Consider the following 16,548-nt stretch of genomic DNA (forward strand, 5'->3'; position numbering starts at 1 on the left):
ACCTGGTGGAGTTGTTAAAACACAGATTCCTGAATCCCAACTAAGAAGTGCTAAACTAGAATTTTGGGGAACATATAGGTAAAATTGTATACTTAACTAATGCTCTAAGACAGATTTTATATACAGAGCACTAAGTTAGGTATGCAATTTTACCTATATGTTCTCAAAAATTCTAATTTAGCACTTCTTAGTTGGGATTCAGGAATCTGTGTTTTAACAACTCCACCAGGTGATTCTCATCATGAGAGAAGGTTGGGAAACACTGATTTAGACTATTGATACTCATACAATTGGATTAACATCTACCCTATTCCTGTTGTTTTTTCCCTTGTTCCTTGATCCTGTTTGTTTTGGGGGTTGGTTTGTGTGTGGTTTTATATTTTGGTCTTACGCTTTTTTTTTCTGTCTTTTGTGGTTTTATTTGAACATTTTATGATTCTATTTACTCTCCTTCCTTAACTTATTGACACTTTCTAAGTGGTTGCTCTACAGTTTGCAATATACATTTACAGCTAATATAAGTCTACTTCACAGATAGTATGAAAATAATACAGTTCATCCTTCCCATCCCTTGGATCATTGCTGTCATTCATTTCATTTGTATATAACATACATAAACATATTGTTGGTATTATTCCGAGCAAACTTATTTGTTAGATCAGTTAAGAATAGCCGAAACTGGTTTGGCTCAGTGGATAGAGCATCGGCCTGTGGACTGAAAGGTCCCAGGTAGAATTCTGGTCAAGGGCATGTACCTTGGTTGCGGGCACATCCCCAGTAGGGGGTGTGCAGGAGGCAGCTGGTCGATGTTTCTCTCTCATCCATGTTTCTAGCTCTCTATCCCTCTCCCTTCCTCTCTGTAAAAAATAAAACATATTTTAAAAAATAAAGTTTTTTGTTTTTTGGTTAATCCTCACCTGAGGATATTTTTTCTTTGTCCTTTTTAAAAATATATTTTTATTCATCTCAGAGAGGGACGGAGAAATAGAAACATCAATGATGAGAATCATTGATTGGCTGCCTTCTTCATGCCTCCTATTGGGGACCTAGCTCACAACCTGGGCATGTGCCCTTGACCAGAATTGAACCCGGGACACCCTTCAGTCTGCAGATTGATACTCTATCCACTGAGCCGAACTGGCTAGGACTGAGGATTTTTTTTCCCCAGGGAGAGAAAGAGACAGACACAGAGACAGACGGACACATAAATTAGGTGCCTCCTGCACATGCCCCGACTGAGCCTAGGATAGAACCCGGAACCCTTCTTATATGGGCCTAAGCTGCAGCCACACAGGCAAGGGCAGAAAATAAGTTTTGTGGGGGGTTTTTGTTTGTTTGTTTTAATATATTTTATTGATTTTTTACAGAAAGGGAGAGGGATAGAGAGCTAGAAACATCAATCAGCTGCTTGCTGCGCACACCCCCACTGGAGATGTGCCTGCAACCAAGGTTCATGCCCCTGACTAGAATCGAACCTGGGACCCTTCTGTCCACAGGCCGATGCTCTATCCACTGAGCCAAACCGGTTTTATTTATTCCTTCTTCTTTTAGATCCAAGTTTCTGACCTATATTATTTTCCTTCTCTCTAAAGAACATCTTTTAACATTTCTTGCAAAGCAAATCTACTGGCAACAGTCTCTCAATTTTTGTCTGAGAAAGTCTTTATTTCACCTTCATCTTTGAAGAAGAATTTTGCAGCACAGACTTTAGGCTAGTGGGTTTTTTTTTCTCAACATTTTAAATATTTCACTCTACTCTCTTCTTGCTTGCATGGTTTCTAAGGAGAGATTGAATATAATTTTTGTTTGTTTCTCTGTAGCTAAAGTACTTTTCCCCCCGCTGGCTTCTTCTTTAATTTTCTGTAGTTTGAAAATGATATGTCTAGATGTGGTTCTTTTGGCATTTTTCCAGCTTGGTATTCTTTGAGTTTCCTGGATTTGTGGTTGCTATCTTTTTCAGAGAGAGAGAGAGGGAGACATTCGTTGTTCCACTTATTTATGCATTTATTGGTTGACTAACAGGCCAGGACTATGGTTTGATGTGTAATATTAGTCATTGTTTCAAATATTTCTTCCATTCCTGTCTCTTCCCCTTATGATATTCCGATTATGCATGTTATAGGTCTCATAGTTGTACTATAGCCTAGCATATTTGGGGAGTGGGTGGTTATCTTCATTCTTCCCTCTTTAAAGGATTCTGTTGAGACTAGGGGCCCAGTGCATGAATTCATACACCTGGAAAGGAGCTGTAGACTACAAGAGTGTGGTGGGCACAGGGGCAGGTCTTGGCCCATCCTGTTGCCCCAGTCCTGCCAGCAACCTTGCTCCCACAGACGGCGCTGAGCAACCGAGACAGGTGTGAGCAGCGGTGCCAGCAGAGGGTGCCAGCGGGGCTGCTGCAGATCCCAATCACCCCTTGGGAGCAGGTAGAGGTGGTGAAGTCCTCAGGGGCAATCAGGGCTGGTGTCAACAGCAGGTGAAAGCACTGGGCAGGAGCAAATAATTTTCAGTAACCATCAGAGGCTCACCCAATGACAGCGACCAGTGCCCTGCCTTGGTCTGGCACCACCCTCCCTCCCCCCTCCACCATCCTGCAACAGCTGATGCCCGTCACATTCTGCACGCACCCCCTGGTGGTCAGTGCACATCATAGCAACTGGCTGTGTGGTTCTCTATTTGCATATCAGGGTTTTATATATCAAGATAGTCTCTAGCTCAGATAGTCTCTCCTTTTGCTCAGAGTCTCCTTTTTCATTAGAGCCCTTAGCATATTAATCTTAGTTGTTTATTCCCAGCATGAATATTTAGCCTTTTTGCCCATTCTGGTTTTGATCTTGCCGTTTCTTCCAATTGTGTTTTCTAACTTTGGGTATGCTTGTAATTTGTTCTTGATAGCTGGACATAATGTACTGGGTAAAGTGAGCTGCTGTACATAGGCATTTAGTAATGTGGTGGTGAGATGTTGGGGGAAGAGGACCATTCTGTAGTCCTATGGTTAGCTCTCAGCTTTTTAGTGAGCTTGGCCTCTGGACAATAAACTTCGTGTGTTTCTCAGGATTTTTGGTTTTGTTTTTCTCTTCCACCCTTAGGCAGAAAAGGATAGAGATGCCCGTTTGTGGGTGGAGGTGGGGTCACTTGCTCCTAGCTGCTGTCTAGACCAGAGCAGCTCTAAACAGAAAGGGAGCACAGAGTAGAGCTGTGGTGGTGGAGAAGGGCAAGAGAATGATGCAGGATGTGGTTCAAATGCTACAAACGCTCACTGTTCTGAGACTTAAATGTTTCTTCCATTGCTGTGTGCCCTTAGGACAATTTCTAAAAAACTTAACTAGTGAAATGATAAAAAGTTATAATTTAAAAGGTAGTTTTGCCGGGGAAAGCATGTGTATGCAAAGCTCCTTGATCCACCAATGCAGTACCCCTGCCTTGGTTTTAAAAGAAAATTCAGTGTGTTTGTGAGTTTGGGGTTTTGTTTTTTTCAAAAAATAGAACTCATGGACATGAACAACAGTGTGGTGATTGTGGGGGTAAGGGAAGTGGAAGAGGGCATAGAGGGAAGAAATATATATATATATATATAAAAAAATTAAGTAACCTTTTTGAGCCAAATTTCTCAGGACTTTTTTGAACATTGGTATTTTAAAACAAAGGAAGAAATACGGGAATGATCAGACATAGACACACACACACCTTAGTAATACATTCACTTGTTTAAAGTTTCCAGGATTATGTGAAGCACAACCTTAAATTCTCAGTCCCTCTCTTTTCAAAGGTAACCACCATTAAAAGTGTGTCCTTAGGGATTCTTCAGAGCTTCTGAGAGCGCCTCGGATTATGAAAAAATGAAAATCACTGCTTCTTCTATTGTGTTTATAGTCATTCATACCTAGAAAAATTCCTCACGGAGCAGATGATGGAAAGGAGGGAAGATGTGTGGCTTCCACTCATCTCCTATAGAAACTCGTTAGTCACTGGAGGTGAAGATGACAGGATGTCTGTGAACAGTGGGAGCAGCAGCAGCAAAACCTCCTCAGTGAGGAGTAAGAAAGGACGACCCCCACTTCATAAGAAACGAGTAGAAGGTAAGTTGCCTTTAAACTATGAGGCAAATCACTTTCCTGATGTTTTAGAAATACAGTAGCAAATACATCTGTTGAAGCAATGTGATATTGTTAAGCATATTATTTCCTTGTATATTTGATACACACTGTCTATTCCAACCTTTTTGCCTGAATCTCTCAAAGTGGGACAAAAAGAAGTTGAAAAAAATGGATACATTGGAAGGTAGGCACAGAGAAAAAAGGACATAGTTATGGTAGTTTAAAGATTTATCCCAAACCATAGTCCTCTAATACATTAAAACTTAAATAACATAGTTAGAATATTATTCTGTCAGAATTCATACTAGTATGAGAAATTCTGGTAAGTTGAGGGTAGACCTCTGCAGCAAATTAAAAATATCAGAACAGCTTCCCATTTCTGCCACTTGGGAGGATCATTTATCTTTGTGTATTAAAATAGTGCTGGCCAAACCTAGTTTTATAAAACTCATGAACTGGTGATTGGGGCATTGAATTATGATGAAAATGTGAGCAATAGTTGATATTCATACAACCAAAGACTAAAAAGAAATAAGCATTTTGCTTTGAATTTTTTCTTAGTTATTTCCTCAAATAAAGATTCTAGGAAATTTTGTCCAAACCAAGAAAGGAGGATCGTGATCTGAATCCTATATTCTTACAACTTTCTATATACCTTTAAGCATTTCATCTCTGCTGCCTAAAAAAGTGACTCATCTAAGATTTTGTTAAAATCTGTGGCAAAATTAGAATTTAAAAACTTACATCATTGGGGAGCAATAGTGACTATTGATGAAAAGTCCAAACTCTAAAATCAGAGTTCTAGAATTCAAACCTGACTCTCATTTTTTAGCTAGGTGACTTTTCAGCATGTTTCTTAACCTGTCTAAATCCCAATCAAATGAAGGATGATCAGAGTACCTATCCTGATAGCTATTGGGAATATGAAATGAGGTACTCCAAATAAAACCCAGTACACATATGTATTTAGCTCAGTGCTTAGCACATGCGTCTTTAGTAAATGTCGTCAGAATGCCATCATCATATAGTAAGGCCTCTTATCTAGCATCAGTTAGTAAACTAAGCTGGCTGTATGTTTTTAAGAGAATTAAAAGTTAAGATTTCCTTTCAAGGTTAAGCTGTGGGACTTAAAATCTTTGGGGTCCAGTGAGTGAAAATACAAAACTCTGCTTTATACTGTAGGATCCTGAACTTTAAAGATTATTCCAGTCATTTAAAAAAAATTTTTTTTTAGAAAATGTCTAGAGCAGCCATATCCAGATAGGTAGGTAGGTAGATGTAGATATAAAATATATTTTCCCTATTCATAGCTTTTAATAGATGTAATTTCATATTAGCCGACATACATCCAATCCTTGCTATGTACCAGGAATGTGTTTTATGTGGGTTACATAAATTAATCATTCATTTGACTGATATTTATAAAGCACTTAAGTAAGTCCTTGGCACTTAGGGAAGGGAATTACTGTATAAATTTTTTTTTAATAAGTCAACTTTGAGTTCAACGATATTATCCAGATTTTACACAGAAGAAACTAAGGCATAGAGCATTTAAATAATGGAGCTGTCAGTATGATTATCTTTAGGACTAAGAGAAGTGTATATATATATATAGACCAGATAACTTTAATTTGGTAATTGTTAAATTGCAAAAAAGAAAACTTGCTTTGTCAATTTGAAACTTACCAGGTGACTAAGGTTACATGCCAGATACCCTTAGGAAGCAGTTTCACTTGCTTGGTGTAACAATGAGAGCGCTCTGCAAGAAGTGGGTCTAGTGCAGTATATTTAGGGGCTAGGAGGATCTCTTCGAGAAGAGTGGGTTCTTCCTGAACTTATTCTTTCAGTAAGTCTTCACCAAGCATCCCCATTTTGTATATGAGAAACTTGAATTTGTGGAAATTTAACAACTTATACAAAGTTACACAGTGAGTAGTACAACTGGGATTCAAACTAAGCAAACTACCTCCAGAGCCATGTTCAAGTCTGTGTTAACTTCTACCAGAGTTCACTTCACCCAGGACTTTAACTGGAATTTTACAGATGAGAGCATGGATAACACATGGCTAAACAGGACTGACACCATGATTCAGACTCCTGGACCCCTGCCAGCACCACAGCTCACTTCCACTGTCCTGCGGGAGAACAGCCGGCCCATGGGAGAGCAGATCCAGGAGCCTGAGTCTGAACATGGCTCTGAACCCGACTTCTTACACAAGTAAGTAGTAAAAATTGGTTTTCTTGACATAAATCCTGTAACTGTTAAAGAAATTAAGAAAATCTTTTCATTCATCAGGCCATTTACAGATCAGTTTCTGGGAAAACAAAATCACAAATAAAGGTTAAATAATTTACATAAGTTACTCAAAGTCCGGAGACTTTTAAATGCGTGATGTCTCACTAAAAGGTATCACTTAGAGTTTGCACATTCATCGGGCAGGTCTGTCTCTTCTGAGGTTCTTGCCTAGAAGACATGCAGGTTACTTCCTTGGCAAAAGAGCTTATACTAGTCTGAACACCAAATAAGTAGACTGTACTACTTTCATCATCCATTTTATCATCCATTTAATTAATAGTACTTACCTTATTTAAGCTTATATTTATTTTAACAGTTTGAGGACTACAAATTAAGATGTTTGATAGATTTGGAGAAGTGGTAGAATTAGTTGCCCTTTTGCTAAGAGAAAATAATAAAGATCTTATCTTTTTCCATAGTAGCAATTAAAATGTTTTCTAGTACCAGGGCTCTGAAAAATGTGACTGCATGACTTTTGCTATTAAAAAAACAAAACAAAACAAACAAAAAAACGTAACTTTTTCTGTTGTTCTCCATCCAACTTTGAAATTCTCTTAGCTCTTCATTTGTGTTTCTTTTATCTTGGGGTGACTTACTCTGATGGATAAAAGAGAATTCTCACTCGAACTCAAGAAATTGAGCTGGTTGGAAATGGAAAGAGGCAGTGTAAGAGTACCCAGATCCTGGGTTTTCATAAGACATCTTTCCTCCGGGGATTTTCTTTAAAGCTGAAAGGATGGTCTGCCTCCCTTTCCCTGCTATAGGTTTACAGGTTTTATCAAAGTGGTGCCCCACCCAGTTATGTAAAGAAAGCTGCCTAGAAAGAACTTCATGGAACAGATTTTATCTACTAAAAATCATTGAAGTTTATATCCCGTAAAAGTCCCAAGAGGCATGTTTATTGCAAGTGTTCATGTGCCAATACAAGTATTGCGTACAGGTGCAGAATTTGCCCAGTATGCATCTAACTCCACATATCCTCAGAAGGACAGAAAAAACTATTCCCTTTTCAACTCTGTAGGGTTCTGAGCTACCAGGACAGCATCATTTCTGTCCCTTAGGAGATTGGCTGCCCAGCTAGGAACTCTTGTGAGTACGACAGCAGCTGATACAGGGATCTAAGAAGCACCCATTTGGCAGGGGCTCGGGGAAAGAAGCTGATAAATTAAGCACCTATAGGGGAGGAAAACTTTTTTCTCTATTCGGCCCTGGAATAAATGAGCTAACTCCCCCTACATGGGGATTAGGCCAGCCAACTGTAGCCTCCTAACATTGGACTTGTTAGCTAATTCTGTTATTTGCTGCCACAAAATGAATAATAGTGCTGTCTCTTAGTCCTCAGATGCAGATCTCTTGGTTAGGACAGCCAAAATTAGAAGACTTAAATCGGAAGGACAGAACAGGAATGAACTACATGAAAGTGAGAGCTGGAGTGAGGCATGCTGTGTAAGTGACATATCCAGTATCACAAGAACATGACTCTGTGATGCTGGTCATTTTGCGGAATGACTCGGGATCCTCTGATGTTAGGAGTTAAAATCATAATTCAGATTGCTGTGCAGCATAGGACAGGAATGGAGGCCTTTGGCCCCTGAGCTGACCATTGTTTCAATCCTGTGCTGCTACTTGCCAGCTATGTGGCTCTGGGCAAGCTCTAAAACCTCTGTGCTCAGGGCCCTTATTTGTAAATTTGGGGTAATAGGAGTACCAACTAAAAGTTTTGTGGGAATGGATACATAGCTATATAGATGTTAACTGCTATTACTGTTATTATATTTAAATTGTACTTCTTTCTAATGAATTGAGATGAAATTTTGAGTGAATGAAATGATCTTTAATTAGAGTTCAATATCATAATTTGTGCAGTCCATAGGTTGTAATTGGAAAGTGTGTTTTCATTGGTTAGAAGACCTAATGTAAGAAAGAGCCAGGACTCACTCCAAATTCAGTGATTCAGAACAGCTTTCTGACTGGGCTTTTCCTTATCAGTCGGGGCTTAATGGAGGAAGATGCTGAGCCCATCTTTGAAGATGTGATGATGTCATCCCGGAGCCAATTAGAAGATATGAATGAAGAATTTGAAGACACCATGGTTATTGATCTGGTAAGGAAATGCAATACATTTTCTTTTGTTAAAATATGTGAAGATGTTGGTTAGAGAGGAAGGGAAAGAGATAGACACATCATCGTTTGGCTGCCTCCTGCATGCCCCCTCTTGGGGATCGAGCTTTGACCAGAATCAAACCCATGACCTCTTTGTTCATGGGTTGATGCTCAACCATTGAGCCACACCAGCCAGGCTGGCCTCTTTCACTTTAAATCGGATACTGACAATATACACTATACTCCAACATAACCTAATAATGCAGAATATGGACTAGGTATATTAAGACATTAACTTTGTCAGGAATCATACTACTTGGTGGTTATGATTTTTAAAATTTCCATCCATTGGAGATACATATTGAAGGTAATTATAGGTGAAATGACTCAATGAAACGAGTTTTAAGTTGGGTGACGGGATATGGAAATTCATCCATTTCCTCGGTATTAATCCACTAGAGTTGCCATAAATACCAGTGAGTGGGTGGCTTAAACAGAAATCTGTTTTCTCACTGTTCTGGAGGCTAGAAACCTGAGGTGAAGGGACCAGTAGGGCTGATTTCATCCTGAGAGCTCTCTGTATTACTTGTGGATAGCCGTCTTCCTTTGTCTTTTCTTTCTTCTAGGGACACAAATCATACTGGATCAGAACCCATGACCTCCTTTTACCCTAACTCTCTAAAGCCCTATCTCCAAATAAGTCACATTCTGAGAGTTAGGACTTTACCATATGAATTGGGAGACATGAGTTAGCCCGTAACATTCTGCTTTCTATATTTTTTTCCATGAGATCACATCACTCCGCCCTTTCACAAGCCCATCATCTACTGCCGTGGGGAATTTAGTGCAATTCCGTCACCTGGCATTTGATCAGTTTTATAGTTATGTTTGTTCTATGTTTATAGGCCCACAAATTCATAGTCATTTACATATTCAGTTGATTCCTAATTTGAAAGTCAAGTCTTTTTTCTTGTATAAAGGATGATTAAAAACCAGTTATTTTCCCCAAAAAAACGACCCTTAACAGTACTGTACATTTATGGAACCATCAGAAATACTAGCTGCTTATTATCACAGTTCATTGTATTAATGTATCTCAGGAATAAAATGAAATGATTTGGCTTCTCTTTCCAGCCCCCATCAAGAAATCGGCGAGAGCGAGCAGAGCTGAGGCCAGATTTCTTTGATTCTGCAGCTATCATAGAAGACGATTCAGTAAATGTTGAATTATTACTCCTTTTTACTTATAGTTTCTGGGTCTTGTTTTTTGCATGAAGTTAATAATTGTGTTTTTCATTTTTTAGGGATTTGGAATGCCTATGTTCTGAAGTCTGAAGAAAATTTACAAATATGGAACTCTATTATTTAGAGCTAGAGGCCTATATACTGTGATAGCTTGTATGGGGAATAAACACTTTTGGTGTGATCTGATTTGTTTTTTAATGAAATGATTGAGGTCAATCCCCTTGTGCAGAGACAGAAGAGGAGCATGTAACTTACCCGAGGGAACGGTGGTGACCATCACTGAGAGACTGGCCTGGGAAATCATTTGTGCCCTGACATTGGACTTGCCCAACACAAATAGACGCGTTTTTCTGGAAGGAGGAAAAAATTTTAAATTTTTAAAACAGCTGTCAAGATAAACACTGTTATACACCTGTTTTATGAAAACTCAGCATTGAGTAAAAAAAAAAAATATTTTTAACTTTATTTTCCTGTTGTACAATTTAAAAACCGTTTTAACATTTTGCCTTTTTATGTTTTAAAAGCTAACCATTTTTATTAAACCTATGAGTAAGCAGCTCATTTTAATTGCCGAAGAGTGTTTTGGAGCTCACTGGATTTGGTTGACCTTGTGGAATACAGAAATATGGAGGAGCAGAATATTGACAAGCTAAGATGATCTGACAGTGCATCTCTGCCAAAAACCACACGCCCTCTATGGATATGGATTCCCAGATTTTATATACTCTTGAATAAAAAGGTTTATTTTTATTTATAACGGGCATAAAATAAGAAATGTCCATGCAGCCATTTTTCCAACAGATGCTGTACACCATTCATTTTATATAGAATAGGGAAATTCAAATACAGTACATTTTCTATTGGTATTTGTTCTGTGCATTTTTAGCAACTTCTACCAGCAAATAAAGTATTCTCAGTAAAACAAAAATGGTTCTCAAGTTATCAGTTTGCTCTTTTTACCACTTATTTCATGCCCTGCCAAACTGAAGTTACATGGACTTCCATTTTCTTAAAAAGATAATCACAAAGACTCCTTTGCCATGCAAAAGTCATTTTAAGTGTAACATAACTGTGTCTACTTCCCATGCACTTAATACCTTTATGCGCTAATTTTGTGAATTAAGTTTACTGATTATAGAAGTATGTGCTGCATAGAAGTCTGTGCTTAGAGGGTGAAGTTCCTAAGCTTACCTTGGAATACAGCTACATTTCAGTGTTAAATGTACATATTGAGAAATAATTCTTTTGGGGAAAGAAATTATGAATCTTCAGGACGGCCTTCAGTGGTTTAGAGTTACAGACTGCTTAGACCTTTTATGACTTGCTGCTATTGTTGTTTTTAAAAGCCCACTTAGTTGCTTCCTTTCTGATTTTTAAAGTAAACCTCAATTTCCAAACCAGTCCATCCATAACTCTTTCTGAGCTTGTTTTTAAAGTAGCTGCAACAGAATCATGAGGTTTGCCCTTTTTATAAAAAATGAAAAGCATTTTTTAAAATCTGTGCACCCAATGATTATCTTTTGTCCAGGAAAGCAAAATGGATTTTCTTCATCCTTTTAGTAAGCAAAACAAATTTTTCTCAACATTTGGGTAGTTCTGAAAAAAAACTCAGTTGCCAAAAATGTCTTACCTGCTAATTTAGAAATCCTGGGCTCCAGTTAGGGGGCTGGGTCTTGCTTTCTTCCAGAGATGTGGACTTCCCCGGAAATGAAGGGGCAGGAATGACTGGACAGGCCGCCACGCCTGCCCTGCCTGTGGTAGTGGCCAGGAAGCAAGCGGAGGTGCCCCTGCGCACGCACAGAGTGATCTCGTGGGAAACAGATGCTGACTTAAGAGTGGCAGACTGACATGCAACTAAAAAGGCTTAATATCTACTCCAATGGGTTCCCAGTTCAGTTTAAAATCAATCGAAATTTTGTATTTTCAGTGTCTCCTTGATTGGTTTTGCTAGTAATTCTGTAAATTGTACATTTGCAATATGAGGTTTTTTTCCTTTTGTACAATTTGAAACTGATGCTTCACCTTTACTTTAATAAACTATTCAAAATCAGGCTGTGGTAGTCACTATTGTTCCTACTAGGAAAGCTTTAAAGATTTTCTGTCCTGCTGCTCTTGAGAGTTTGCTCTTTCAGATAATTGTTAAATGGCAAAATTACTGTATTGGTGAGGTGTGTTTTTTTTTGTTTTGTTTTTTAAGAAAGCAGAAATTTACAACTAGCTTAATTTCCATTCATTTCTTGAGAGAACTGGTGACCAAGTTGCCTTGGTTTCAAGGCTGCGTTTTGGAGGCAGCATCCAGGGACTGGTTTATAGCCTGGATTCTCCCCTGGCCTGAGGTTCAGAGCCTCGGTGGTCTTGTAAAGAATGGATTCTGCATGGCTGTAGAAGAAAGGGTTTTTCTTGATACTGGTGCTGGAGAACATAAAGTGTGACAAGAGGTCACACACTTTATGGGCCTGGCCTTGCAGTGTGGGCTATGTTCATTAGGTGGCCCAAGTTTGCAGAAAAGGCCGAAATGCAAGGGATAAATCAGCAGGTGAGCTCTTAAGGAACAGTTTGTCTCTCTGGCAGCTCATCTGAAAGGGTATGTTTATAAAAGAAGAGCAGGGCTTTATCCAAGTGTGAGTACTTTGGGACAAGCTTTTACTTAACTGTGACTAAGTCTGTCAAACACAAAACAGCATCTTCTTGGGAAACAAAGGCTTAGTGCCAATGTGGGCTTCTCAGTATGAAGAGCCAAAAACTCTCATAAGCTTCCATCCCTATTCTACTACAGTGGTCTCTCGGGCTGTATTTTGAAATACAGCTTTCTGCTCCCGAGAACACATAAAAGAGTCATTTCCCACCAGCACGGTAGGGACATGATCAGAACCTGCTGCCACATCTGCCGAAGTGTATTGGCCCCCGACAGATGCCTATGTAGTGGCCACAGCTCTTGGCTTAGAATGGTGGGAATCCCAGGCTAACAGGTGCGAGAGAACAAAGACCAGTCCTCAGAATACAGCCACAGCTCTCCAGAAACCCGGTGAAACAGAGGGACCTGAAATGTCAAACAGGTAAGGTCTACACTGGTTCCAGAGTGGGGTGAGGGTCCTTCAGAGGCTCCTCTGAGTGGGCAGACTGCATCTAAAGCACCAGCATCAGTGCATCCAGAGGCAGAGAACAGCTGGGGAGGCCAAGATGCGGTCAGAAGGGAAGCCAGAAGAATGTCTCTCTAACAAGCACTGGAAAGCTGCATGTGGGTGTGCTCCCCGTTATGCTGGCAGCACAGATGACTGGCCATCATGGATAAGGTAGGGAAGTTTTCCCAATCCAGTAGCTTTTTGAGACCCTCACAGAGCAGACCACCACTTCCCATTGCAACCCTTAGAAACTCATCTCACCTCATCATGTCTTAGGTAACACTGAATGGCTTAAATGCCAGGCTTGGGGTTCAAAAAGACCTGCCTGGGTTCAAATCCCAGCTTCGCCCCTCATTAGTTGTATGTCTCGGTCAAGTTGGTTTACTTACTTGGAGTAGGGACACCTGCAGTTTCTACCCTTTACAACTCTGTCTATAGACGGACGCTTCCCAGCACTCTGCACATTGACCCAAGTCCTCTCTGGTCACAAGAATCAACTTTTTTCTTTTCCCCCTGGAGGTGAGACCACCAGTTGGGAAAGGCATTCCTGCACAGCAGCCAATGCCAGTACTCACTGTCACCGTTCTCTGCCATCTGCGGGCCACGGAGGCTGGCCTACTTGACAGTTTCCGAAGTCGCAGCTTCATGTTTCCTCGGCCACAAGCTTGGTTTTTGGATGAAACTTCTTGCACTGTCTCTACTCCAAGGCTTCCTAGAAGCCTCCTGCCCAAATGCTTGGCTGGGCTGGCTTCCCTATTTTAGCAGGCCCAGACACAAAGCTGCTCAGCATCCAGATTTCACAACCTGGTAAAACACAAGCTTGTGTTTGCTCTTACTCTTGACATGGACTACAGTACATTGGTTCCCAAAATAGATCCAATCCTAGCTTGGCTGACCCCAGGCAATGTTAAGCTGTTGTGACTAACCTGCATGATTCTTCTAAAAGCCGCGTGGTCTGCTGCGCCTCCTCTCCCAGCTTAGTGTTCCTGTTGGTTCTGTTCTAGGAGCCAAAGAGGCGTACAAAGAACCTCTGGCCAACAGTCTCTGCCCCTCAGGAGCTTGCTACCTAGTTAGGAATACAAATATATTGGGAGGCGAGGGGGCAATCAGGTGCTTTAAGAAAAAAGAACCTATAAGAATCAGTTCACAGTTTAAGATGAACTCATGGAGATGTCGGATTCTTGAGCAAGAACAGACTACACAGCAAGTGTTCCAAGGTGAGGCAACAAGACTGGGCTCCAAACACTCACTAGGCAAGCAAGGGAGGAACAGACTTCATTGTGAGCCGAGGACTTTGGAGACCGGTGTGTTATCTGCGGGAAGTGCTAGAGCGGAGGAATGCAACAAAACCTGGACCTGCCGTTCGTCTATTAATTCAGAACAGGCTTAGGAGGAGGCCGTAGAGAAGAGAGTCAAGACAATTTCAAAAACAACTAGAATGGAGAGTACCATTCTCCAACTGGAAAGGGAAGAAAGATGCTTAAAAGAAATGTAAAACATAAACTCCCTAGGACTTTTAAGCTTGGCCACCTGGAATGGTGTAGCTGGTAGAAATGGGGGAATGTCGATGATGGTCACATATTGGTGTTGGTCAAAAATGAGCTTAAAATGATGCAACATCCAAGCAGGGTTTACAGAGCTTTGGAGCCAAGGGGCTGGGACAAGGGAAAGCTGTCAGCTGTGGGGCATCCTGAAACAGCACTCCATGGCTGGTCTTTCTGCTGAAACTACTTAGAATCTCCAATTCTGCATGATTAAGGCTTTACATTCTCAATAAAATAGTCTACGAGGATGGGGAAACAGACAAAAGACCCAAACACATAACCACCCAGTTACTAATCCAAATAACCATGTACCTTCAGTTTAAAGACAGAACTACAAAAAAGTCTTGAACTTTACCTTAGGTTTTATTGTTGAAATAGTTGTAGTGGTTCTGAAACTTTTATATTTATTGTAGGATTGAGCAAATGAGTAAAATATGTTAAGATAATGGAAGTCAGTTTTATCACTGTGGGAGAAAACAGACATAACTATGGAATGGGGGAAGGCAAAGAATAACCAGTATGTTAGGTTCGAATTAAAACTCAGTATGAACTCACAATTTTAAAATTATATATAAAATAAATGCATACTTACACATATAAGTGCCCCACATACATGTATATCTACATATTTGAATCATTTCCATGTCTGCTGAAAATAGAAGCAATGACACCCCAGAATCAACGTAAACATCAGCCAAGTATAGCTTCTAAATGACATCTAAAAGAAACCAGGGCTCTTGGAGAAATCACTATACTATGCCAGGGCTACATCATCATGTGTCAAAATATAATGAAGTGGACAAAAAATTACTGGGACATATCAAAAGCATCAAGCCAGCTTGAAGGAGCTCCCAGAGGCTAAGTTGGGAAATTTTCTGCATCAAAATAAATAACATTAAATTTTAAATGAATCCAGGAGTCTAAAGTTTTATTAAACATTTATAAAATACCTATAGTGTACCAAACACAGATTTTAATTATGAATAGTATATGGCTCCCAATCTCAGGAAACTTACTCTTGGGGAAGGTAGGGTAGGGACAGAGCAAGGAGAAAAATATAACTAATGTGGGCTTAAAAATTTGATAGGGTAATGGCACAGTAAGAAAAATTATTTCAGAAAAAATGTTTTTTAAAAAAAATCAAGAAGTCAAAGCTAATACTAAAACAAAAACAGAAGAAAAGGAAGTTCTTCTTTCCAATAGAGTACAAGCTAATAAAGGCAGACATTGTGACAGGGTTAGAAATGTGGTATTTTACAATCAATGTAGAATAGAATTCATCATCAATGAATACTAAAAGTACTAGACAAAAGTTTGTTGACAGACGGGCTTTTAAAAAGTTTCCAGATTAGTTATTCATTACAAAGAGAAAATGGTAACCTTTGCAACCACCACCTTAATCAAGTGATCTGAGTCAACTTCACCAATAATGGGAAAAACTAACATCACCTGTTTCCTAATGTGACACACGGAAACACACTCATATGTATTGTTCTTACCTAAATCTGAACATCCGGAAACAATCAGACAAACCCAAATTTAAGGACATTCAACAAAATAATTGGCAAACACTTCAAAAATGTCAGTCATGAAAGACTATGTAAGATAATAAGCCTTGTTTCCTAGGAAATAAACTGATATTTGGGGGGAACAAAGGGTCAGGGTTTTGTAGTTTATTTTCCAATGGGCCAATAAAAATAATGATTATAAATTTATGGAAGAGATGAAGCAAATGTAGAAAATGTTAAGAATTGGAAAATCTAAATGAAGGTTCCATAATACAACTTCTGCAACATTTCCATACGTTTTAAATTTGGGAATGTATTCTGTTAGATACACACACACACACACACACACACACACACACACACACACACACTTAATTCTCTACAAGTCCTGGAGGAATTAAAAGATAAGGTGTATTATTTCAAAGCAAGGAAACTAAAGCCTAAGCAGAAAAATACTTTACCCTAAAACCTACTCTCACCTGAGGAGAAAAAAATTCTTGGGGAGAAAAGGAAAATAATACTGAGGTGTCAAATAAGAGACAGCTCTACATGACAATACTATATATTATGTTTCTAGTTTTCCTGATTTTTCATATTTCTACCATAAAGAAAGAAGTGTATGCTCAAAATTAC

At 39.4% G+C, this 16,548-nt stretch overlaps 1 protein-coding gene across 6 annotated transcripts in view; it reads left to right on the plus strand.

Moving 5' to 3' along the window:
• The window catches only part of STAG1 (stromal antigen 1), a 250,216-nt gene extending 238,424 nt beyond the window's left edge, over nucleotides 1–11,792 (plus strand). For 5 of the 6 annotated variants that reach the window (XM_036431364.2, XM_036431366.2, XM_036431363.2 and 2 more), the window contains 6 exons: nucleotides 3,874–4,079; nucleotides 6,141–6,315; nucleotides 7,729–7,839; nucleotides 8,383–8,497; nucleotides 9,631–9,711; nucleotides 9,801–11,792. In XM_036431364.2, the coding sequence (XP_036287257.1) occupies nucleotides 3,874–4,079; nucleotides 6,141–6,315; nucleotides 7,729–7,839; nucleotides 8,383–8,497; nucleotides 9,631–9,711; nucleotides 9,801–9,824 (712 nt within the window). In that variant the 3' untranslated portion in view covers nucleotides 9,825–11,792. The remainder of the gene's footprint in view (nucleotides 1–3,873; nucleotides 4,080–6,140; nucleotides 6,316–7,728; nucleotides 7,840–8,382; nucleotides 8,498–9,630; nucleotides 9,712–9,800) is intronic. The other variant, XM_036431365.2, reaches the window with a different exon arrangement.
• The last annotated feature ends 4,756 nt before the right edge of the window (nucleotides 11,793–16,548 follow it).

Source organism: Pipistrellus kuhlii, unplaced genomic scaffold (assembly GCF_014108245.1).
Source record: "Pipistrellus kuhlii isolate mPipKuh1 unplaced genomic scaffold, mPipKuh1.p scaffold_m20_p_11, whole genome shotgun sequence".
NCBI classification, from domain to species: Eukaryota; Metazoa; Chordata; class Mammalia; order Chiroptera; family Vespertilionidae; genus Pipistrellus; species Pipistrellus kuhlii.